General features: G+C 44.6%; 1 protein-coding gene across 7 annotated transcripts in view; it reads right to left on the bottom strand.

Moving 5' to 3' along the window:
- PATL1 (PAT1 homolog 1, processing body mRNA decay factor) overlaps positions 1–24,169 on the bottom strand; it is a 36,125-nt gene that overhangs the window by 5,250 nt on the left and 6,706 nt on the right. For 4 of the 7 annotated variants that reach the window (XM_005906426.3, XM_070383266.1, XM_070383270.1 and 1 more), the window contains exons 3-19: positions 22,273–22,490; positions 21,946–22,026; positions 20,934–21,128; positions 19,900–20,001; positions 19,355–19,444; positions 18,895–19,115; positions 17,227–17,316; positions 14,904–15,084; positions 14,320–14,443; positions 13,424–13,521; positions 12,925–12,984; positions 11,754–11,902; positions 10,167–10,326; positions 6,440–6,595; positions 4,485–4,576; positions 4,240–4,389; positions 3,594–3,926 (exon numbers count right to left, since the gene is read on the bottom strand). In XM_005906426.3, coding sequence (XP_005906488.1) covers positions 3,905–3,926; positions 4,240–4,389; positions 4,485–4,576; positions 6,440–6,595; positions 10,167–10,326; positions 11,754–11,902; positions 12,925–12,984; positions 13,424–13,521; positions 14,320–14,443; positions 14,904–15,084; positions 17,227–17,316; positions 18,895–19,115; positions 19,355–19,444; positions 19,900–20,001; positions 20,934–21,128; positions 21,946–22,026; positions 22,273–22,490 — 2,189 coding nt within the window. In that variant the 3' untranslated portion in view covers positions 3,594–3,904. Of the gene's footprint in view, positions 1–3,593; positions 3,927–4,239; positions 4,390–4,484; positions 5,363–6,439; positions 6,596–10,166; positions 10,327–11,753; positions 11,903–12,924; positions 12,985–13,423; positions 13,522–14,319; positions 14,444–14,903; positions 15,085–17,226; positions 17,317–18,894; positions 19,116–19,354; positions 19,445–19,899; positions 20,002–20,933; positions 21,129–21,945; positions 22,027–22,272; positions 22,491–24,169 lie in introns of those variants that run through there. The other 3 variants (XM_070383267.1, XR_011466994.1, XM_070383268.1) reach the window with 3 other exon arrangements.

Raw genomic sequence — 24,169 nt, 5'->3', positions numbered from 1 at the left:
TCACAACAAGGAAAGTACACACATCACTGATTACCTTGTCCCCGTCTAGACGTTTCCTAGGTCTCGGGCTTGATTTCGGTTAACAGTTACCTTGGCTCGAACTTGGCTGAACTGCGGAGCTAGAGTCACGGTGAGTAAACAGGCTCCTTGGAAGTCTTTCATGCCACATTCTCAAGATAAAAGGCAAAGCTGAGGCTGTTAGGTGACCTGCAATCTATTCACAACTGCGCCTCTACTTCAAGGTTAATGGCCAAAACTACGCTACCTGTGGCCTTAACACACTAGACCTGCTGCCTGAAACCCGTTTTATTTTCTTAAGGATCACAATGCCAACATACCTAAACATAGCTGGGTGAGGAGAAGTGTAAAGATGTCTTCCACTACTTCCCCACTTGGACTTTTCACACAAAGGACTTCACTGCTCTCCACAGGGAGAGGGCAGTTGGTGGTCTGCATCAAACTCAGAAGGTCATCGTGGCCTTCCTGGGACAGACAGGGTAGCTCTGGTGAAAGCCAGCTGGCTGGTACTCAGGCCACAACGGACCTGAGCAGATTTTCTGTGTGGATGGAGCTGAGACCCACCCATTTTGATTCAGCAGTCAGTGAGGAAAATATGCAATTTCTGTAAATATAGAAACTCACTGGGAGATATGGCTTGGACTTAAAGTGGTCCTTTGATTCCTCAACTGTTTAACAGTGGAGTTTTTAAGCGTTTAACAGTGCAATACCTGACCACGCCTCATAAGATAACTGCCTTGCTTTCACACTTTTTTCAGCCCATTCATCTTTCAAAGTCAAATACACAGGCTCTGAAATCAAGCACAACTGTATCGGACATTCTTGCCCTACTAGCACTTCTCACTAGAGGGTAGGGGGCTGTGATTTTTAGCAGTTTTTAGAGAATAACCCCCTTTTGGTTCTAATAGCAATACATGAAGACTGAAGACAATCTGGACAATGGAAACGAGGAACCATCACCTAAATTCTCCACAAGCCTCCCCCTTAGAGGCAGCCACCGCCCTCCAATCGCCCGGGATTGTATCCCTTCTTCCATTCCCCGTGCCCGTATGAAGTCATATACATATAAGGGACTTACTTACACTCAATTTTATACTCCAAGTGCTTTCTGATGTAACTAAGCTCTTCAAAAATAGTATTTCTTCTCAGAATATAAGCAATGCTTGCTCTCTACGGAAGATTTGGAGAAAAAAGAAAGCAAAAGGAAGCTCCCCGTGGTCCTGCCGCTGAGAGATGCACGTCTTCAGGGGAACACCTGCAGAAGCGCTGCCCTCGCTCAGTCGCGTCCAATTCTCTGCGACCCAAAGGACTGCAGCCCGCCAGGCTCCTCTGTCCATGGGATTCCCCAGGCTAGAGTACTGGAGTGGGTCGCCATGCCCTCCTCCAGGGGATCTTCCCGACCCAGGGATTCAATCTCTATCTCCTGCATCCACTGAGCTACCTGGGAAGCATATTCTCCCAATTTCTTCCCCATCACATATACATTTTCATAAAAGAACTGCATTCCAAGCATATATACTTTCTGCATTCCCCCACACTAGACCATAAACACTTTTCATGATTAAATATTATACCTGTCCATGACACATAGATTATTACTTAGCCACTAGTGAGCATTTAGGTTATTTCTAATTTTCCTATTACAAATGATGCTGTGTTAAGTTTGAAATAGCTAACATGAATTTACTACAAAGAATTACCCCCCCCCAAAAAAAAGAATTACCAATTTTTTCTTACCTCTTCTGAGAAGATATAAATGAAAGCTAAGGAAATACTAACCATGAGGGCAGCTTAAGGTCAAACTGGGCTTTGTGAAGTTTCTTAACTAAACTCTCAGCTGCCTAGAGATGAGGAAGGTGAACTGTGGTCTATCCACTGAATTTTCTAATTCTGCTCTGCAGTTAAAAGTTGGGGGTGGGGGGCAGTGACTGTTGAAAGCATCCTAGCTTTTCTTTTTAAAAATATGCATTTATTTATTCGTGGCACACAGGATTGGACCAGGGATCGAACCCGTTTCCCCTGCACTGGAATTGCAGTTTCAGTCACTGAACCATCAGGGGAGGCCCACACCCTAGGTTTTTTAAGGAAAGCTATGTAAACTTAAGATCTTTATCTGTCTCCCTTATGACAAAATAAGAGATAAAAACATCACGTGATACCATCCTCACCAATCCCCAGCACCAAGAGGTCTGCTGATCTATCTAAATACGCTAGAAACACATTAAAAGGCATGTTTAGGAGAAACAAGCAGGAATGTTGGCACATATTTTTTTTTCAAGTATACAATTTGTTTTTATTTACAATACCCTATAAAAATGTAAATTTAGAAACTTTTTAATTAAAACCAAACAAAAAAGATAAAAGCACAGAAGAGAAGAGATAATCATCGAGCCTTCACTTGATCGGCTGTGAAGGGAAGGCAGGGGGTGATGGCAGAGGGGGGAGGGGCGCGCAGGGCACAGCGGGAGAAGTACAGGCGGAGAACAGGAGGGCCTCACTGCTGCAGGATACATTTATGTGCAAAACGTTCATTCACAGATTAAATACCGTAACCTGCCCCCTCCCTCCTACATTCAGAAACGTGAGAGCAGCGAGGTGTGCTCAGGACAGGCCGGTGAGATCAATCAGATGCTATCTGCTCAGGGCTGGCATCACCAGTGACCCGGGCCCGCATCCGGGTGACTGCGGAGCGGGAGAGGGTGGTGACTGCGGAGGGGGGAGAGGGTGGTGACTGCGGAGTGGGGAGAGGGTGGTGACTGCGGAGAAGAAGAGGGTGGTGACTGCGGAGCAGGAGAAGGTGGTGACCGGGGCACAGGCTGCCCAGGCCGGACACAGACCCAGGCCCTGGCTGCACCAAGGGGCTAGGGCAGCGCTTCCGCGTGCAGTGCAGAGGGATTGAGGGGCGGAGCGACGGCCTGCGCTCACGTTGGGAGGTGCAGAGGTCCCCCCAGGACACCAAGTACAGACAGGGAAGGAGACGTCAGAGAATGGCTTACTGCAGCGGTCTCAGGAAGACAGAACGAGCGCGCTGAAGCTGCGCGGTGGAAGCAGGCTCCAGGCCGGCCGTCTCCCACAAGCCTCCGCGCACCTGAAGGCACGGGCTCAAGTAGCCGCGGCTGGAGCAGGACCCAGGCTAACTGTGTGCCCGTTTCCACCGCGGTGGACAGAACCGGAAACCCGAGTGGGGAGGAGACAAGGAACGGCTCAGCTGAGAGCTGGGCACCGGCCAACTGAGAGCTCTGAGTTTATTACACGTGCTGCATACCCTACATTTTATTAGAACAAGTAGAACCCACCAAATTAATCAGAAGATGGATGAGGAACAGATTAAAAACACATCAGCTGGTTTGTGGTTAGAGAAGGGATGGTGTGCCAACTAAATTTCTCAGTCTAAACTCATTCTTTAAGGACCCTTTGGAGACCACATAAACATACGTATCGGGGTGTGTGTGCGCGCATGTATACTTATATTTCTACTTCATCAGCTTTCCTACAGTCATATTAATAAAGGCGATGAGGGAAGGAATTCTGTGGCAGGCTACAACCTACTCTGAGCTGGGAGCGGTGGTGGGGATGAAGGGAGAGGTTATGGTTGTGTCTCAAGGGCAAAGAAAAGGCAGTATGGAGAAGAATCGAGTAAGGTGGGACATGCAGGACTGTCACACGGAAGGTAAGAAAACCAGCAGAAGTGTGAACCCAGCCACATTTCACAGAGCAGTGGGGAGTACCTGGCATTCAGAGGCAACCCCTGTGAATGGGACTCGGTCCCACCAGACGCTCTGGGGAGTGAGCTCCCTTCCCTCCCTCGTTTAAAACAACACTCCATGGGTGATGGCAGCAGAGCGGGAGGCAGCCAAGAGGAGGCACAGGGCGTGCGTGGAGGCCTTTACCGTATCCCCTGAACTAGCCTACGGCACAAAGAGAGAGAGGAGACCCGTGTGAATGAGTTCAGAGAGCAGTCATCTGCACCAGAACCCCAGCCCGTGTGACCTCTCCTATCGGTCACTGAGAGATCTGGACCCCAGCTGGAATTTCACTGGGCGGGTTCTGCTGTGGCCACAGTGCTTTACACCCAGCAGACACTCGTGTATCTCACAGAAGTCTTTAATCTCTTCCACTGGATTCATGACGTCTTATGCCCCTTCCACCCCCAGCCTCCTCAACGTAACTTCTAAAGTGCCGACTTCAGTGAGATGTGGAACTCTCCTGTTTCCAACTTACTGCAGTTTTGTCTCCAGCAAGTTCAGTTTCTGTCGGTCAACGTAACGAGAAAAGAGGGATACTAGGTTTGTGGGTATAGAGATTGGCTTGGCCAGGCCCGTCTGGGGAATCCGCAAAAGTTCTCGGGTTGCCACAAACATCACCTCCGTCCTAACAGGGAAAACCGATAATAATAATAATGTAAGAAAAGGAATGAAAAAGAGGACCTGAAAGAACTTCAAAGAAGAAACATGGCCCAGACTGACCATGGGTTGCTTTGCGCCAATTCTGAAGCGGCGTCTGAGCTCTGTAGGTCTTCCCCGCGGCTCAGGACGACGAGGAGCAGGGACAGGCCAAACTGCGAGAGGAGAAAGGAGAGGAGACAGAGGGCGTGAGACACCGCGCCGGCCGACGGGGGGCCAGGCGGTCGAGGGGGCGGCGCTGAATGCAGGCACCCCTCGCCGTGCTGCGCCGAGCCCGTGCAGAGCCCAGAGGGGTCCCTCCAGACTCAGCAGCTCAGGCTCTCTCAAGGGCAACGGCTCCCCCATCCCACCCTTCGATGAAAAGCGGACTCTTCCCTGCCACAAGATGGGCAGGGGGTAGCTTTTCTCCTATTTACTAGAACAGAAATAGAAGGGAAAGTTACATGAAGACAAATTTTGATACAGAAAATTAAAGTATATAGAAAAAACAAACAAAAAAATAGAGTTTGAATTAAGAAAACAGGTGTTAAAGCCCTGTGGGAAAATAAAAAGAAATGGAAGGATTAGGCTATAAAGAAAACATTTCCTTAAAAAATGACATACGTATCTGGAAATATAAAGGCTTAGAGGGTGTTAATGAGAGTTTAAAAGATAAAAAAAGAGAGAGGATAAACAGATTCATCTACCATATCTAGGACTGTTAAAATTTAGCAACATGCTGCAGAGAGATATATAAATATTTATTTTACTCCGTGGGCAGTAAGAGCAGAAAACGTGGACTCTAAAGGGGCACAAACATGGCCAAAACTGAGGTTAAATGCGTGAAACGTGGCTATCGCGGCCCGTGACGAGAAGCTGGGCAGATTCTGGGACTCCATCCCCCTTCTGAGTTCACCTCACAGAGGATAACCTTGCCTTTCCACAAAGTTCCCTTCATGTCACTGTCAGAAAAACAACAGGTTACATAATCTCGTCTGACTTCAGGCTTTTTGACTGCCTTTATCAAAATTAAAGCTAAGAGACCAAATAACGAGGAAGGCACACAACTTTGGGACCCCTGTCTTGCGTCCCAAGGCACCGCCACCCTCTCAGTCTCTGAGGCGCTCACTGCCCTTCGAGCCAGGCTCTCCAGGTTTTCAGGTGCCAGAAGAAAACCCGCCTCAGTCTCCTTTTCCCTTTACTGTTAACGGATGGTCCCGAGTGAGCGCCACTGTGTACCCAGCATTAAACTGCAATATTCACAGCTGCCTGCTCATCTAAGTGACGCTGCCATCACCTCCACTTTACAGATCAGGAAACCGTGGCTCAGCGAAGCAAAATGATCTGTTCATGGTCACAAACCTAGGACGCGGCCGACGAGGAGTGGAAACCTGCTCTGTCTAAAAGCTTATCACTCTCCTTCTGTATTTATGCTTCCCCTGGGAGTCTCTGGATCTTTAATCTGATATAAACGAAATATGAACTGGGATGTCTGATGACAGAGACTGCTCATTACCTACCTAATCCTCTCTCCTCCTACTAGATCTGACTTCACCCGTGGTGACAATGGCGTGAACTCAGAGATGTTTCCAGCTTTCCCTGCACTCAGGTGTGGCGTGAGACTAAGAGCTGGCCATTGAGATTAAGTAGAAGTTGGTGGTTAGAGCTCCAAGTGAGGAGGCCAGCTCCCCCACACCCTTCAGCCCTCTAAACCCTCCTCTCCTGATGCAGAGTGGAGCCCTAAATTCCACACCCACTGAGGACGCAAGCGTGGCAGCTGCTGCTGGGATGGCACAGCGGGGGACCAAAGGAGTCTGTACCCCGACACACACCGGGTTTTCTCCACGTGAGGTACAGAGCACCCTGTCTTGTGAAAATCACTACCATCTCCAGCTTCTGTCACCACGAGCTTAATGGAGCTCCCCGCTGAGGTTACAGCTCCAACCCCTCACCCTCCTGTTTCCCGCCAAGACGGCCACAGCGGCCATCATTTGTACCCATACCTCGGACTGAGAAGGCTCGCAGGGCTCAGGGCTCACCTTGTTCTGGAGCACGGCAGAGAGGTGCGGGTTGGACGGAGCTGGGGCCGCTGCACTCTGAGGTAGGTTCATCAGCTGCTGCAGAAGGCTGGTGACGGTCACTGGTGGAAGATGGTAGAGGAGGAGAGAGAAGGGACTCAATAGGCATGGCAGCACCTACCGAAAAACAGAACGGACAGGCCATCACAGTCTGGTTAACTGCTACTTCAGCTATACCCATTAGTGGGCAGGGACGGAGGGGTACCCACTGCCCCAGGCAAGATGTAACAAAGGAGCCTGACAAGTCTGGCAAATGCTGTCAGCATCTCAGCAGCAGATTCCACGGTAACTGCTGAGAATTTTTTCCACTCGTACAGGAACATCATTACTTGTGTGAAGCAAGGGGGCAAAATCACTTCTCAAATACAGAGCAAGATACATGACAGAACATCGGTATTCACTGTACAAGTACTCAGATGCTCACACTGTACCGGCACTATGGGCTAAAAGCACATGGTGAACAGGACAGACCCTCAGGCTCCAAGACACAGAGAAGCCGTGAGTAAACTGCCAGCTTAACTGCTGTGCGAGGCAGTCTAACATAGGTAAATTCCTAGAGTCAGAGAGTTACTGAGAAGTATTTTCAGACTTAATGGTATCTTGATTTATCTTTATATAAAAGCTCAATGAGGAAACAGAGAAATGATCAATCAGTGTTTATAGATCAGAGAAGCTAAGTGATCAGAAACCCAGACTTTGGTTACAAAGCTAGTAGCCAGAACCAGAATTCAAGGCTGTTGGATTCCAGCCTGCTAGTTCACTCATTCTGCTTTGCCATAAGGCCCAGGCTGGGAAACTAAAATACAGAGCTACTGGTGTAACTGGGTTATGACGCTTGAAATCAAGGGTGCTTCCAGCACTCAATGACCACAGCATAAAAAATGAAGGCTGGTTCTACTTTAAGTAGCATTCAAGAATAGAGAAGACTCCTTTTCATGATAGACTATTCTAAATAAACAGAGCTTTAAAAATTAAAGCATTCTTGCGTGCGTGCTAAGTCACTTCAGTTGTGTCCAACTCTGTGCGACCCTATGGACTGTAGCCCACCAGGCTCCTCTGTCCATGGGATTCTCCAGGCGAGAATGCCCTCCTCCAGGGGATCTTCCCGACCCAGGGACTGCACCTGTGTCTCTCACGTCTCCTGCACTGGCAGGCGGGTTCTTTACCGCTAGTTCCCCCTGGGAAGCCCAGAGCATTTTCAAACACACACAGAAGTGCACACAACGGTATAGTGAAGTCCACGTACCCACAACCCAACTTCAACAATTCAGTCAGTAACAGGGTGCCAACCTCATTAAATCTATGTTCTTCCCATGTCACATCATCTTTGTCATAAATAGCAATAGTTCAATTCTGTCACAATATTATTGTACCTGTGGAAGTTTAACTCCTTAATGATCATCTAATATCCACTCCAAACTCAAATTAGTCCAACTGTCTCAGAAATGTCTAGGAGCCGATTTGTTCTAACGATGATTCAAATCGGATCCACACGCTGCATGGTGGCTCTAAGGCTTTTAGAATCTGTTAACAGGTCTTCTGTCACTTGCCCATCTCCTTTTCTCGTGCCATTTTATTTGAAGAAACTGGGTCATTTGTCCCATTGTTTGAATCTCGCTAATGGCACCTCTGTGGTATCACTTAACAATGACCCAATCTTCAGTCTTTCCCCCATAAAAACTAGTAATTAGGATCAGAGGTTTGACTGAACTCGAGTTCAGCAGAGGGGGCAGGGCGGTGCGCAGCAAGGACACCCATGGAGAGCTGAGCGCTCCCTCCGCGCGGGGTCAGGAAGCACGCAGTTGCACTGCTCCCCTCAGTGGGGCTGGCGGTCGTCTGGGGGTTCAGGTGTGGCCAGCCTGCCCCAGCCAAAGAAATGAGAAAATCCCCATTCGCCTCTGGCCCACGCTTTCAGCTCCAGTAATGGCTGCTGCTGAGACAGACTGTTTTTTCCATTAGGAGCTTGTAAAACGGCAATTTTCTCATTTCTTTGGAATTTATTAGCTGAAATTCTATAAAGGAGAACTTCCTAATATCAACACTCTAGTCTCCTTGACATTTGGCTGTAATGAGGCAGGATAAATGTTTCTTTTTCTTTACTTCCCACTTTTCAGAATAATGAGTTGATGACCAAGCAATCTCTACATTTTTTTCATATCATTATGAACTCATTAAACATATCCGATCTACAGCAATCCACTGGTGTTAATTTTTGTTTCTGACACAAATTATCCCATTGTGACAGAAAGGAGGTTCCTTCAAGTTGGTCTGTGCGTCTTTTACACAGAACCATAGTAATCTTTCAGCTTTCTTGGTTTCTGACATGATACTCCATGATTATCTTGTACATTTTATGCCTCAGACCTGGAACCTGCTATCACTTCAAACAAACAGTATTTAGAGATGTGGTCTATTACTCTTTAACACATACAGGTAAAATCTTAGCCTCTATATTCAACCAAGTTTTCCTCACTAGCACGTAAGCTCCACTACAGCAGGCCTCTCTGGGTTCCTAACTCCTAGCACCAAGAATTAGGTGCTATACTTATAGGATCTATATAACAGTGCCTGGGACATAGAAGTGCTTAGTATTTGCTGAGTGAAGAAATTCTTTCAATTCTATTATTTCAGAAAGAATAATTTTCACTCATAAATGAGTAAAAGAATAAATTTCACTCGGGTTCATTCGCATGAATTCTATTACTTTGAATCTCATACTTAATGATATTAGCCCTTTGCGCTAACCGTATCAATTTCTTGCTTTGAACTTCTAATACTGTTTCGAATTTTGCTAATCTTTCAAGGATCGTGATAGGAATAAGCAGAGAACAGTTCTTACAAACTTGATACTCATGCTTCAGATTCTAGCCCACGGCTCCCCAGTGGCTCAGCAGTACAGACTGTGCCTGCTAGTTCAGGAGACGTGGGTTTGATCCCTGGTGCAGGAGGATCCCACACGCCTTGGAGTAACTATGCCAGTGAACCCCAACTACTGAAGCCCACACCCCCGAGAGCCTGTGCTCCGCAACAAGAGAAGCCTGAGCACCGTAACTAGAGCGGCCCTGCTTGCCGCGACTAGAGGAATGCCCGTGCAGCAACAAAGACCCAGCACAGTCAAACATAAATAAAATTTAAAATACTATGATTAATAATAAAGAAAATGAAACCCACAAATTCTAGCCCAGTTTAAACTGCTTAAAAGCACTGGCCCAGTTCTTGTGGGACACCATTCAAGTCTACAGGTCAGTGTTAAGCCACTAATAACAGCCCACGAATGATACTTTATATCCAATAAGGTAACCAGGATCATGAATGGCAAATAGTGAGCGGTCAGGCCCAGCTGGGGGCCTGGTCTTCTCTCTGTAAACACCAATTCAGCAAGTCTGGGGTAGGGCTGAACTATTTGCTTCCAAAGCAGTTCTAATACAGATCACAGCTTAACAACTGTGCCACATAAGATGGAATTACTGCTTTCCTCATGTTTAGGAACACGGTCTGTTGGATAAAGAAGTGGCATTAAAAATACAGGCTTGGAGTAAAGTTTTTGCTTTAAATACTCAAATGATTGAGCCAAAGATTAGGTAAAAGAACACAAAAGGGATAAGGGGGAAAAATAAGAAGTCTGGCTTCTAGAAATCTTATCCACTGTGAAGACCCAAAGGAAAGAGGACCCCACGTGGCGGGTCACCTCATCCTGTGCGTCCTTCTTGATGAGGAAAGGGAGGTTCCTGGCTGTTGTCATGAGAATGTCAGCTGCTTGCTCTGTGGAGAGGAAAGGCAGAATCCGGGCTACCATTCTCTTCCCCTTTCGGATACACATGATCTGTACAAAGTGGTCATCACTCGGCCTGCGGGGGAAGAAAATGCCAACTTAGGTCAGCAAGAACAATAGAAAAACCCCCTTTCTCCTCTTACATGTTACTAGATGAACACACTGCATTTATTTTCACTCTGCAATGATCTGTACTACAAAGCAGTGAGAATTACTTTACCAACTCTCAACCAAATAATAAAAAGTAAATTCTTCGAGTTTCATGAATATTGAAAATCATTTCAAAAACTGTACATTAAAAAAACTAATCAAACTATAGGCATTGATTTCCTTTACTAACTTTTAAGTAACTACACAAATGACATAGTTAAAACAGCAAAATCTGGAAAAATATATATATATATATATAAATAATATTCATAATCTCAGAGATAATTTACTAGTGTTATCATTTTGAAGGCATTTTTGCTGTGTATTATATATTTTTATCTTTCATTTTTTAAAAAGGGGGGATCCATATAATTTATATGGCTTGTTACTTGACTTTTTTCACTTGACAACTTCTTATGAACACTTTTCCATGGCAATACATAATACTTTATAGATTTTACTGGCTGCCTAACAGTCCAATCTATGGAGAAACCCAGATTTATTCAACCAAGCTCCCTGTCAGTCCAACTCCGGAAAAGATGTGCTAAAAAGAAGGTCCTTTTCAAAAAGTTTTGTTTTGCATATGTCCTAGCTTAAAAGAATCATCAATTCTCTTGAATGGGCAAAGACAAAGGGAGTGTCCTCTTGCATTTATCAAATAAATATTGTGATTTCTAGAACATTTACCATTAGCAAGATTCTATTCCAGATACTGGGTAGGAGAGAGATGACAGACAGAGAAATCATACTAAGAAGCTTAGTCTTCACTGGAAGACTGATTGGCTTCCACAGCAAATAAGAATTGTATGGCAACCCCAAGAAAGTATGAATGTTTACACTTTCTATCTTAGTAGGAAACAAAATACATAAAGATTACATGGTTGATTCCTGGGTTGGGAAGTTCCTCTGGAGAAGGGAATGGCAATCCACTCCAGTATTCTTGCCTGCAGAATTCCATGGACAGAGAAGCCTGGTGGGCTACAGTCCGTGGGGTCGCAAAGAGTCGGACACGACTGAGTGACTAACACACACACTACACACAAGCATAAACTAGATACAGTCTCTAAGCTCAACAAAAGAAACTAAATACTGTTTCCCACTGTCTCCAGTGTCCAGCACTGTTCCTAACAGATACTGAAGAGGTACTTGCTAAATAAATGAACTCAAGATACAGAGATTTTCCTCCCCGGCTCAAAAGGATTCTAAAATGTTTTATATGGAGTGGCATTTGAGTTAGGCCAAAAGGAAAGACTCTGAGCTTACTGAAATGGTAAAGAAGGGTAAGGGTAGAATGTATAAAGCCCAAAGGAATCTAGCAAGACTAACGTTTTTACCAAAGGACACAATTCTTACCTCTCCTGTCCAGGCAATTTCCCCCTTAAGTTGTCATACATGCAACAAATTTTGTGCTTTCTTTCATCCATCAGGGCAGGTCGCTCTTCTTCCAGACTTAGGAGATAACGCCTTTCGTAATCCTCCACATCAAGCAGTAAACTATAGGTCTAAGGGAGAGACAAAGCCGGCCTCAGCAAACTCAGAACATCAGGTGAACAGCTTGGCCGTTCAGGACGAGCAGACAACAACGTAAGAGTGAAAGCTCATGGAAGTGACAGCGGGAAGGAGAGCCTGCTCTCTTAACCCAGAGAAACACTGTGAAACAACTTAAAAAAGACAACCGCCTTCAGGTATTGTTCCCTGTCCCTTCTTGACCGCTAATCCAGCAGGCGATGGTGAGGAAACGATTCTCCACTTTCCAAATTTTCCAGCAGCGGCACTGTTAGTAACGTGAACAGGCGCCACTGCGTCCCGTGATGCCTCTATCTGTGAACACGTAACAGCTAACGACTACAGGGTCCCAGGCCCCGCTCCAAGCGCCGTGCAGATACTCACTCACGGAGTACTCACCACAGCCCAGTGAGAAGAGACTCTCAGCATTTTCATTTTTAAAGATAAAGACGGCACAGAAAGGTTAAATAACTTGCCCCAAGTCACAGGCTTGGTGAGAAATGAAAAAGACGTGATTTGGAGCCTGTTCTCAGAGTCTGCGCTCTTAACTCCTATACTCCATGCCCCACAACACGGTGTTTATGGTCCAACACGAGCTGCCTACTGCTGATTCTCCGTAGAACCCGGGACAGTGCCCAGCACCCAGGGAATGGTCAACAAATACACGTGAACTGACTGAACAGACAATCCATTCACAGGCAGAACAATTTTTCTTTTCATTTTCTTAGAAAGATGCCCTGCCCTAAAACACTCAGCTGTTAACTGAACAAGCTTGGACAAAACCCCAGGACTTCTAATTGTAACTGCAGTGCTTTCTCCATGAGGCCACAGGTGAGGTAAACCACATTCCCTTCCAGCACGCCCTGTACACAATAGGCACTTTACACAACCATGTACATTAATTAAGATCACAGGACACTAACCGATTGTTTCCTTTCCCACGTGTTGCGTACACATACATTTCACAGTTCGCTTAATTGAAACTAACTACAGCAACTTTAGCAATTCTAAAACTTACTTTCTCAATTATGAAAAGGGTTTTTCGTCTTTTGTCCCGAACCTGTTTTTCTTTTGTCTCCTAAAAAAAGACAAGACATTTCAATATGAACTCTTTAACCATGTTAAGAATAATTTACTGCTGGTAAATTCTATAGGTAATTCTATTTGTGACAGGACTGTGAAGATTAATAATCAAACAAAAGTAACGTGGACAAAGGTCACGGAGTTGACTGAATAAACCCACACATAAACTATTAACTAAATTCACAGATAAGCAAAAGGTATTGGAGAATGCAATGGAAAATGAAGATATCATAGGAAAATCTTAAACACACAGAAAACGATAGTTTTAAAAACTGGAATAAACAGCTAATGCTGTTTGTAGCCAGGGTTACCCAGTTCAAAGGCTCCTGCCACCCCAGGTCCTGCCTGGCTGCCTTAGGATTCCAACCCAGGGACCGTCAAAGAAGCAGTGCTGACCCAGACTTCCTTAAACACACAATTCTGTGGCTACTTACATCATCCTCACTCCGAGACGTCACAACAGCATCAATCATTTTTCGGGGATTATTCACACTAGAGACAGTGAGCTTTCCCAAAGAGCCCTCAAACTGCACTGCAAGGACAAAAAATTGCCAACAAGTAAAAACCCAGCAACACAGGCAGACAGCATTCAAAGAAGATCATCAGTCTCTCTTTTCTGGCCCCACTGCACGGCCTGTTGTTGTTTAGTTGCTGAGTCGTGTCCGACTCTTTGTGGCCTCATGGACTGCAGCCCGACAGGCTCCTCTGTCCGTGCGATTTCCCAAGCAAGAATACTGAAGCAGGTTGCCATTTCCTTCTCTAGGGGATCTTCCTGACCCAGGGATCGAACCCGTGTCTCCTCTGTGCCTTGCACCGGGAGGTGGGTTCAGCCCCGCTGTGCTGCATGTGCAGACTTTAGTTCCCTGACCAGGGATGGAACTCAAGCCCCTGCTGTGGAAGCACAGTCTTAACCACTAGACTGCCAGGGAGGTCCTATGTTCTCTAGTCTTTACTCCAGACCTAAAAATTCACTACAAAAATCTATGTATTATCTAAGGCAATGTCTTAACAAAATCTATCCTTTCCCATTTTTTTTTGGTTGTAATAATAAAAAGTCTGAAGTATCTTCCCCTTTATCTATTTTATGGATACTAGAAACTATAACATTTTAAAAAGTCACGGAATCTCAAGTAGAAATGGACTTAAAAGGTCATCTGTCAAAATATCCACTCCGCACTTGAATCGGTGGCCTCCTCGTCTGTCAAGGACAGCGGTGCCGTGTGCCATCGGTCTCACACGTCTGCATCCCATCATCCACACACTGCTGCTGCGCTGTCCCACCAGCAGCACGGCGCGCCTCCCCGCCGTGGGCGTGGGGACGCGACCTCACCTGGCTTGTAGGTGTGCTCCAGCTTGGCCACCTGAGGCGTGATGAGCTTGGTGCGCTCCTTTTTTGGGCCGTCACCTTGCATTTCTTCAGCAGCTGACAGTTTCTCCAGTTTTTCAAAGTAATTCTACCACACGAGAAGACGGTTTCAGTTGCAGCAAGCGCAGCACACGGCCGCTCTTTACCATGAAGCGGCTTATACCAGTGGCAGCGATGCTGCTCGTGCTCTATATGTACTGGCTTTTAACTTTTGTCAGATTGTGAAGAACTTATCAAAAAATCCCGCCTTCAAAATTAGCATCAATGGAAACATCATTAGACTGCCAAGATTCTTAATTTTAAGAACCAGATTACTGATGCCAAAAAGATTTGAAAATATTGGTTTGAGAGTCTCTAAAGTTTAGAAATAAAAGGCATATATGCAAACCTTTCAGTGAATATTGTGAGAGATTCTTCAGCTTGAAAAACGGTATAAAATTCTTACCCACTTGAAGACTACCTCAGAAGAAAATTCTACCAGTATTTAACTGAGTCTTCACCAGGGTAAGTGACTAAACTTATCTTTCAGACTGGCACAGAGTACATACCTGATAATAAAAATCATCCAGGTAGGGATCAGTGCTTTGCAGTTGCATCATCTGGATTTTAGAGACCCAGTCTTTTTCTCGCTGCAGCATGAGGTTGGCATATGGATCCTTTCGGATATGATCCTGATGACTGCTCCGGTGACTCCCTCTGTCTCCTGCACCGTTGAGATTCCGATGTTGACTGGAAAAGAAATACAGGTCACATGCACTCCGAGAGGACACATGAATTACGCCTTGTAACAATACTGGAGTAAACCAGGCCAACTAAAAAATAAATTCCCCTTTGCTTTTATTAAAAAAGGAGTGAAAAAGAATAGAATCTTAACAAAATTTGAGAGGAAAGAGCTATGCAATACCTAACCAGAGGACTAAGCTAAGATCTGGGTGCCTCACCATAAGCTAAGCACCTTCCCCCAAGGACTTGTGTGTAAGCCCCACAATAACCCTATGAGGTCCGTAGGTTTATTTTCCCCACTTGAGACGATAAACTGAGCTCAGAAGAGATCAGGTGCCTTGCCCAAAGCAATACACCTCGCAGCAGTGAGGTCTGAGCACAGGCCAACTTGACTCCAAGTCTACATACGTTTAAGAAACTTGTTGAAAATTATGATATACTTTAAACACATAGAAAGGTCCAGCAAACATTCAAAAATCCATTTATTCACCATTTGGACTTAATGAAAAAATTATTTGGTCAAATTTGCTTCAGATTTTTAAAAAGTGATATTAAAGTAACACAGTGCTACATTTACAGTTGAAGGCACACCTGTGCCCCTCGAGAGCACAGTTTCCAGCTTCCCTTCCTTCCTATAGGAACCACTATGCCAACTCTGATACATATCCTTCGTGAAATATTTTACACTTGTATCACTGGTACATGTACCTTTAAATGCCACACAGCAGTGCTCCGTTTCACACAAATGGAGTCAGGCATGGACCTCTGCTCCTTGACTCTTAGTCAGCATCATGTGTTTCATGCTTGTCCACAGTGACAACATACCCCAGGTATGTTCAGAAAGTCAAACTGTTAGGATTCAATGTACCTACATTGTCACCCTTATCGTTTATTGCCAAATTCTCTCTCCAAAGGCTACATATATTCCACTCCTGCTAACAACGAGAGTGTTGAGAGACGTCGTTTTGCCGTCTGAGGATATAAAATGATTATCTAATTTCAATCTGCACTCTTCTCAATACAGGTGAGCCTGAAAATCTTTGCATTTTTATGAGCCATGTAGGTTTCCTCTATTGGAAAACTGCATGCTTGTGTTTGATGCCTTTTGTTATACAGAAATTTAATATATTTTTACAATTTCATAAAAAATATTTGTAAACACCTTTATTCAGTGATAACTACTGTACAAAGAAACATACAATTCAATGTATACAAATCAGTAAGTCTGGAAAAATGCAAACACTTGTCATGCCATCAGCATAAAAAAGGCACTAGACGGATACACCCACTCCTTGGGTCCCTTTGTTCTTCTTCCCTTTTTGAGGAGTTGGGGGGATAAGATGCTTAACATGAGATCTACCCTTTTAAATTCTGAAATGCACAATACCATAATGTCAACTGCAGGCCTGAGAAGCTTGTATTTTAACAGTCAATGTATTATTAATCTTTTCCTTTATGGTTTTTATTTTTTGTGTCTTAAAGGCCCATACTAGTTTTTTACCTCTGCAAAAAATATTCCAGAATTTTTTTTTTTTGAAAGAAAAAGGAAATTACACACAAAGAACCATAAAAGGGAAAGCTGTAAAAACTTCAAAGTTATGTTTAATTCTCTTATTTTATGTATAAGAATGATAATAAAATATAAGCTCCATGAAAGCAAGGGCTTGTTATGTCTTGTTCTTCTTCTAATCCCCCAAACTGACCACAGTAGCTGGTACACAGCTGGGGCCACATATATAAATATATATTTGAATGAGGATGAAACAGAGGCAAAAATAAAGTGGCTGTTGGCTTTACATAAGACCCCAATGTAATGTTAGAGACTATACTTCAAGATTACCTCTGAGCCGAGATGGTAAATAAAAATGTAGTTAAAACTATGGGAAGAATTTGATAAGGAGTGAGTATAATATGTTGACCACCCCCCACCCCAGATCTAAACTGCATTTCAGAATTATATTAACTTGGAAATAAGTTGATAAGCTCTAGTCATTCAAAGCTTGTGCGTTACATAAAATAGCACATATAACCTGACTTAGCCAATTGAAATAAGCTCAATATTGATTAAATTTACTTAAAAAGTAAGCTAGATAGGTCAAAAATGAAACCTAAATTAAGAAACCACAAAAGAGAAGGTTAAGTACTTACTTTCTATTCTGTTGCTGTCTCTGATGCAAAAGTCGACGGTGCTGTGGATGAAGGTGGGTTGTGTCTGGTCTAAACATTGGAGCCTGTGATCTAAGAAAAAAGGGAAAGATGTTCAGTTCTGTCCTTCTGATGACCTGAAGCTTTAAAGAATGTGGTCAATAACTGGATAACTTCACACAGGTTCACCCAAGAGAATGTTGGTGTCTACTCTAAGAAGATCTTTCATAAGGAAGACATAGCTGTATTTTCATATCTTCCACAAAAGACAATTATCAACTCCCAAGAAGACAATCATAAAATCTGAATCAGCAGTAAGCGAGTTTAATTCTCTTTGCTCCTAACTGTTAAAGAGAGGTCTCTAACTAAATTTAATGTACTCAAGTTCACATTTGGAAATGACACTGAGAATATACCTGTGACAGTTGATTTAATATGTCGACTTGTCTCAGACACCCAGTTGTTTGGACACTCATCTAGATGTTGCTGTGATGGTATTCTGTAGATGCTATTAACATTTACAATTACTAACTTTAAGAGATAGAGAGATGGCCCTAGATAACGTGGGTGGGCCTTGCCTATCAGCTGAAGGCCCTAAAAGGAAAACCAGTTTCCCAGAGAAGGAATTTTGCCTCAAGACTGGAACATGGGAAGGCCTGACTGAGTTTCCAGCCTGCTCACCTGCCCTACAAATTCAGACCTCAGGTTGCAACCACAACTTCCGACAGAATGTCCAGCCTGCTGGCCTGCCCTACGGATTTTGGACTTCCTAGCCCCACAATCATGTAAGCCAATGCCTTAAAGTAAATATCTTCTTTATATCCTACTGGTTCTGCTTCTTAGGAGAACCCTGAGACAACGTGATATATAATAAAACACAATTTCACTGAAGCAGGAACTTAAACCTCTATCGTAAAATCCCAGTGGAAGCAAGCAAGTAGCTAAGCACTGAGATTAGCTGACAACTCAGCATCTATTTTTCTGTTCCTCTTTTTTTTTTTTGGTTGCACAATGTACCTTGCTGGATCTCAGTTCCCCTGACTGAACATGGGCCATGGCAGTAAAAGCACTGAGTCCTAACCACGGGACCATCAGGGACTCCCCTCTCTGCTCCGTAGTGTAAGACAAGTCTTGTTAGGTGAGCAGCACTTCACGCATGTATGTGTGTGTGTCGAATGGATACGTGAGACATAAGAAACTTCAGAAGAAATGAAAAAGGTGATTATTAACGTGCAAATGTAAGTAGGAAGCATCTTGTTGTTGTTTAGTTGCTGAATTGTGCCCTACTCTTTGCGACCCCAAGGACTGTAGCCCATCAGGCTCCTCTGTCCATGGGATTTCTCAGCCAAGAATCCTGGAAGGGGTTGCCATTTCCTTCTCCAGGGGATCTTTCCGACCCAGGGATGGAACCCACCTCTCCAGCACTGGCAGGCAGTTCTTTATCACTGAGCCACCTGGGAAGCCCAGGAAGCACATGACTGGAGGGAAATGTGATTCATATGAAACCTTGGAGACCATCCAACATTTCTGTGTTTGGCAACTTGAGGATCAAATAACAGCTCAAAATACATCATTTGAAAATAGCAAGGAGACTGCTACCTTCTATCACTAAACGTCAACAATCAAGAGACTCAGCGGACCAGGGACAGACAGTCACACTTCTCTGTATACCTTAGGTTTTGCAGGTGGGGTCCTGGGCCAGGGGGGTGCTGCTGCGGAGGGGGCGGTGTAGTGGGGGGTGGGGCGCTGAAGAAGGCGCGGAAGCCTGGCGCCGGGGGGAGCATCTGCCCAATTCGCCCTTGCAACAGCTTGGGATTCATGGCGGCAAGTGGGCTGCCCACGAATCCAGGGACCCGTGCAAACTGGCTGGGAGACATCCGTCCAGGCTGTAGCTGCAAGAAGAACAAGATCTTGGATTTAGTTGATTGGCAGGTCCCCTTACTTTCATCCACAGAACAGTGAATACTGTTTCCATCAATAACTTTGCTTGAGAAAGTAATGGGGGGAAGAAAGAAGAGGCAGTAGGAATTGATTAGTAGCGAGAATAAAAAAAAGGCGGGGGGGATGTGAGCTAGTGAACGCTAGGAAAGTTAGGTGAGCTCTTTACGGGCTGAGCTAATCCTACGCTTACCTGTGCTCCTCCAAGAAGCTGTGCTCTCTGGAGGGGGCTGAGGACAGGAGGGACGCTAGGGGGAAAAGGGTGGCCCAGCAGGGAGGAGTTCTAAAAAAAAAAAAAAAGGAAACAAAAACATTAGAGTCATACCATAAAAACAGAGAAATAACAGGGGAACGCACTAGAAACGCAGAATAGACATGGACAGGAAAACTCCCAAAGGGTAGAGCTGAGCTGTCCACTGAAGGGACGTGAGAGAGAGTGACGCTAGGAGTTACGAACCACTAGGATTATGTAATGGGAAAAGGAAGCAGGAGAACGAAGGACTGTAACAGCACGAAACCAGATCATATCAAGTTTAGATCTTTAAAGATATGAAATGAGTTGAGGTAAGAAATAGCTGAACACAATGAACCATGTTTCCTGACCTGGGTACTCTTAAGATCCAGAAATTCAAGTATGGAGATTATGAAAAACATGTATCATTTAGGAGGTATCGATACACCAGGCACTGATCAGAAAACACACACTGCACGTCTTCACTAGGCTGCAGAGCGGCATACCGGGACACTGCAGAGCTGGTTTGGAGACATCCTCTCACCATAGGGAGCAGGATACCGTGGCGGCATTGGGGGCCGAACGTGGACAGGCTTTGGACACAGAATCTACAAGGACAAGCACACATACAACTGCACTCAGTGAAGCCAGTTTTCCCTCCACCTGTACCCCCTCCCCTCGAGTACTGGCAGAGACACAGAACTCAATGCGAAGCCCTACTTCTAAGCAAACTGCTATGGCTTTGGTCCACGTGTAGAACCTTCGGTCACTTCCTCTCACAAATATCAAGCAACGTGCCACTTTTTAACTGAGGAAGATTTAGCTAATTCTCCAGTTATCCCCACCCTTCCATGCTATCTGAGGGAGGTACCAGCAGATACTCTGACTTGCAAATTCTCTCCAAGAGGATATGTTTTGGTAGCAGTGAGGGAGATGGAATAAGAAAGCTGGAGGATTAACTAAGTCCTATTCTGAAGCCCCTGTGATATGGCCGCCATGCTCAGCTCTTTTGTGTCCACTGTGACTCCACCATTTCAGAGGATATTGAGCCTAACTAGGCCATACCAACACCACCCTCCCCCCATACCTTCCACATTGGCCTTCCTTTCCAGCTGCTGGTTTCAGGTGGAGGGAAGTCTATGGAACAGGACTGCACAGGCTCTAGGGAAAGCAGGGATATCTTAAAGGTAAAAAGGGATGTGGACAATGCTGTGTGTCCCCACTCCCCCCAGCTTTCAGCTACCTCTCTGCCAAGGTTTTGGGCAGCCAGTAAAACACTTTAAAACGGATATTTACACTAAATGTGGTTAACTACCCTTTTTCTCCCCCAATTAAAAGGCAGCAGCAACAGGAGCAGCACCAGCAAAGGGCATTGGGGAATGTGTCTCTTGTTTGTGCTAACTTCTCCTCTAATCGGCTATTTTTCTTTCTAATCTAATGCCTACCCCACACTTCCACCCTCCTCCCAGTAGCACATTTCCCAAAGAGTTTTGCCCAGATTCCCAGTATCCTGGGCTGAGTGCCTGTTGAGGAGAGGTACCTGCTGGTTGAAGCTGGGCACAGCCATCTGCTTAGGTGGGGTGCCTATGGGGACAGCTCTAACAGGAGGACTCCCAATGACAGGCGAGGTGGACCGCCTTGGTAATGCGCGCTCGGAAAGGTCCCGATCGTCTTCTGGGCCCTGGGGGGGCCTCTGAGGCAAGGCATATTCTAACACAGACACTGTAGGCATTTCCTAATTGAGGAAGTAGTGTTAAAAAAATTAGCTAGCTTGAAATCTCTTCATCACCTTTACAGACGCCCAATACCTTGAGAAATTATTTTTTAAATTTTTATTTAGTTTTATTTCACATCCAATAAAATTTACCCTCTGTGGCGTATAGGACTAAATTCTGATAAATGCAGAGTCACGGACCTGCCGCCAAAATCAAGACTCAGCAGTTCTGTCACTCCCCAAACTGCCTCAGCGCTGCCCATTTGCAGTCACCTCTCCCGTCACCCTCAACCACTGGCCAACATCGGTCTGCTCTGTCCTGACAGTTGTGCCTAAAAATGACTGTGTGTGTGTGTTGTGTGCGTTCAGTCGCTTGGTCGTGTCCAACTCTCTGCAGCCCTACAGACTGTAGCCCGCCAGGTTCCTCTGTCCGTGTATTCCAGGCAAGAATACTGGAGCGAATTCCCATTTCCTACTCCAGGGGATCTTCCCGGCCCAGGGATAGAACCCGTGTCTCTTGCAACTCTTGCACTGCAGGCAGATTCTTTATCACTAGCGTCACCTGGGAAGCCCCTAAAATGACTTTAATTGAAATTGAGATCATAAGCTGCCAAAATTTTCATGTTCCAATGGCTCCCTTTCAACCATTTCAAAGGAAAGCACAATCAAGTGAGCATTACCATGGAGTCTGAGGTTCAGCTATGGCTGCTGGACGATGTGACCAACACGAGGCCAGCAGAGAACATACATCTATACATCACTCCAGTAAGGGAAGGGCAATAACAGGAGCCAGGCTGCGGATGCTAGGAATTTTATATAATGAGAAAACGTTTAATACCTGAGCAAGCAGTGGTCCTCGGATTCGCCTCAGAACTTCAGATCCATCCCAGATGCTGGAATTGAGACTTCCTGGTTGGGGCTAGCAAGAAAGGAAAACACATACAAAGTGTGGAACAGTGCAGGCTCTCTGGGGAACTTACCAGTTTGTAGTGAACAAAGCTCTCAAAGAGCTGCAACTGTTGAGGATAAAGAAACTACAGCATTCTAGAAAATACCTTATACCCCAACTTCATCTCTAGAACTGCTATCATAAGGAATAATATCACCAAATTTCTATGGCATGTGTAATTCTCTCAGTATGGTAAATCACCTCACAGCCACTTACTTGCAACACGGGCCTGGTCTGTACCGCCCTCATGATAGCTGGGTCTTCAAGTTCATTTTCAATCACCATCTTGCTGAGCCTCTCTGCCAGATTCTCCTCATGGTCACCCAACAAGTCCATCTCATCCCTTTCTCCATTGCCGCTTTGTTCATTAACTGCTGCAGGTAGCTTCTCTTCCAGTTCAGCCAGGCGCTCATGTGCTTCCTGCCAATCATCATCTATGAGGAAATCAGAAAAAGAAACAGAGTTCATATTGGAATAAAAAGTTTCATGAAATTCTTCTGTTAACCAAATAAACAATTCCAACTCCAGAAGACAGGTGGGAAGTTAAATTTCCACCTAGACGCATGAAATAAGATTTAAATTAAGGGGGCACATTTAAAGTGGGCTTCTCACTATTGAGAACAAACATCCTATCAGGAATAAAATTCAAACTTTTAGAGTAACAGATTAATACATTAGCAATGGCATCTAGATTATATTCTGAAACTGATTTCTAAATTGGTGATATATATGTGTACTACAACCTGTGGCTTTGAGATTCTGTGACATTTTAGGCAAAAACTCATGCTAGCATACGACTTTCTCTTAGATAACTGTCATCTTCTTTACAAGCTTTTAAATCCATTCCTTTCATCCAGTTAGTGTGTTTTGAGCATCTATCATGTGACAAACACTGTTCTAGGTGCATGGCATACATCACCGTAAGAAACAGACAAGGGAAGTGACATTTGAGCAAAAATTCAAGAGTTAAAAAGTTAGCCACGTGGATATCTAGGGGAAGCGTGTCTCAGGCAAAGGATGGTCAGTATAGAGGACTTAAAATGAGAGACTGACAATTTTCAGAAGCAGCAAGGACTGCGTTTGGACTGGAACGAACACGGGTGAAGGGAGAAGAAAAATGAGGTTGGCGTGGATTGGGGGGAGCTCTCGGGGGTCCTTTAGAGCTGCTCTGAAATGGGACCCCGAGAAGTCAGGATGTGGCTGGGCTTGCTGAAAGAATTGATCTGGTTGCTGTGCTGAAAACAGATTTGGGGAGAAGGGGGTCGCACTACGGGAAGAATGGAGGTCTGTTAGCAGGCTACTGCAGTACGTCAGGGGAAAGGTGAGGCTCAGCTCTCTTCTTTAACTGTCTCCGTTTCTGTACACTACTATGGAGTCTGTATCACTGATCCTAGGTTATTTTCTCATTGTTTATGCTGACAGAGGATTATTTCACAGATGAAAATCTACAGAAGCCTTTATCAGCTTCTCCAGAACTAGACCTCATCTCCATCACCTCTTTCATTCCAGGCTCCTTAACCACATCACTCATCATTCCCTTCTACCTCCATCATAAAAGCGCTACTATTTCACCTTTAGCATTCAAATTCAGACACCTTTCTTTCCCTCCTCACTGAAGCTTTCTCTAAATAATCTTTTCATTTCAATTCTTACCTTTGCCTCATCTAACCCACCAAAACCCCATGTATTCTCTTGCATTCGATACATATTTTTATTCTTATTTTAGTTTTATATGTTCTGCAAATCCAACACAGACAATAGGTAATTCTCTTTATAACTAACATCACAACACAGAATTCTGAAGAACTGTCCTTAATGACAATCCTCCCCATTTTATTTTTCTATATATCTCATTTAAAGAAAGGAGAAGGACTGGAAACAACATGCAAAGAAAAAAAAAGTGTCTGGTATATACTAAGGGTGTAATAAATGGTAGCTACTTCAAAAAAAGATTTAGACTTTCATATGGAACTTGTTAAAAGTATCTTTACTCTTTTTTCCTGTTTACAAATACATGTTTGCTAAAAAAAAATTTTAAACATTATACAAATATGTAACTCAGCAAAACTTCCCCACAATTCTTCAGGAATGTTAAATTTTTAAAAGTAGAAAC

Source organism: Bos mutus, chromosome 15 (genome assembly GCF_027580195.1).
Source record: "Bos mutus isolate GX-2022 chromosome 15, NWIPB_WYAK_1.1, whole genome shotgun sequence".
NCBI lineage: Eukaryota > Metazoa > Chordata > Mammalia > Artiodactyla > Bovidae > Bos > Bos mutus.
This window is presented reverse-complemented; position numbering and strand designations above follow the sequence as displayed.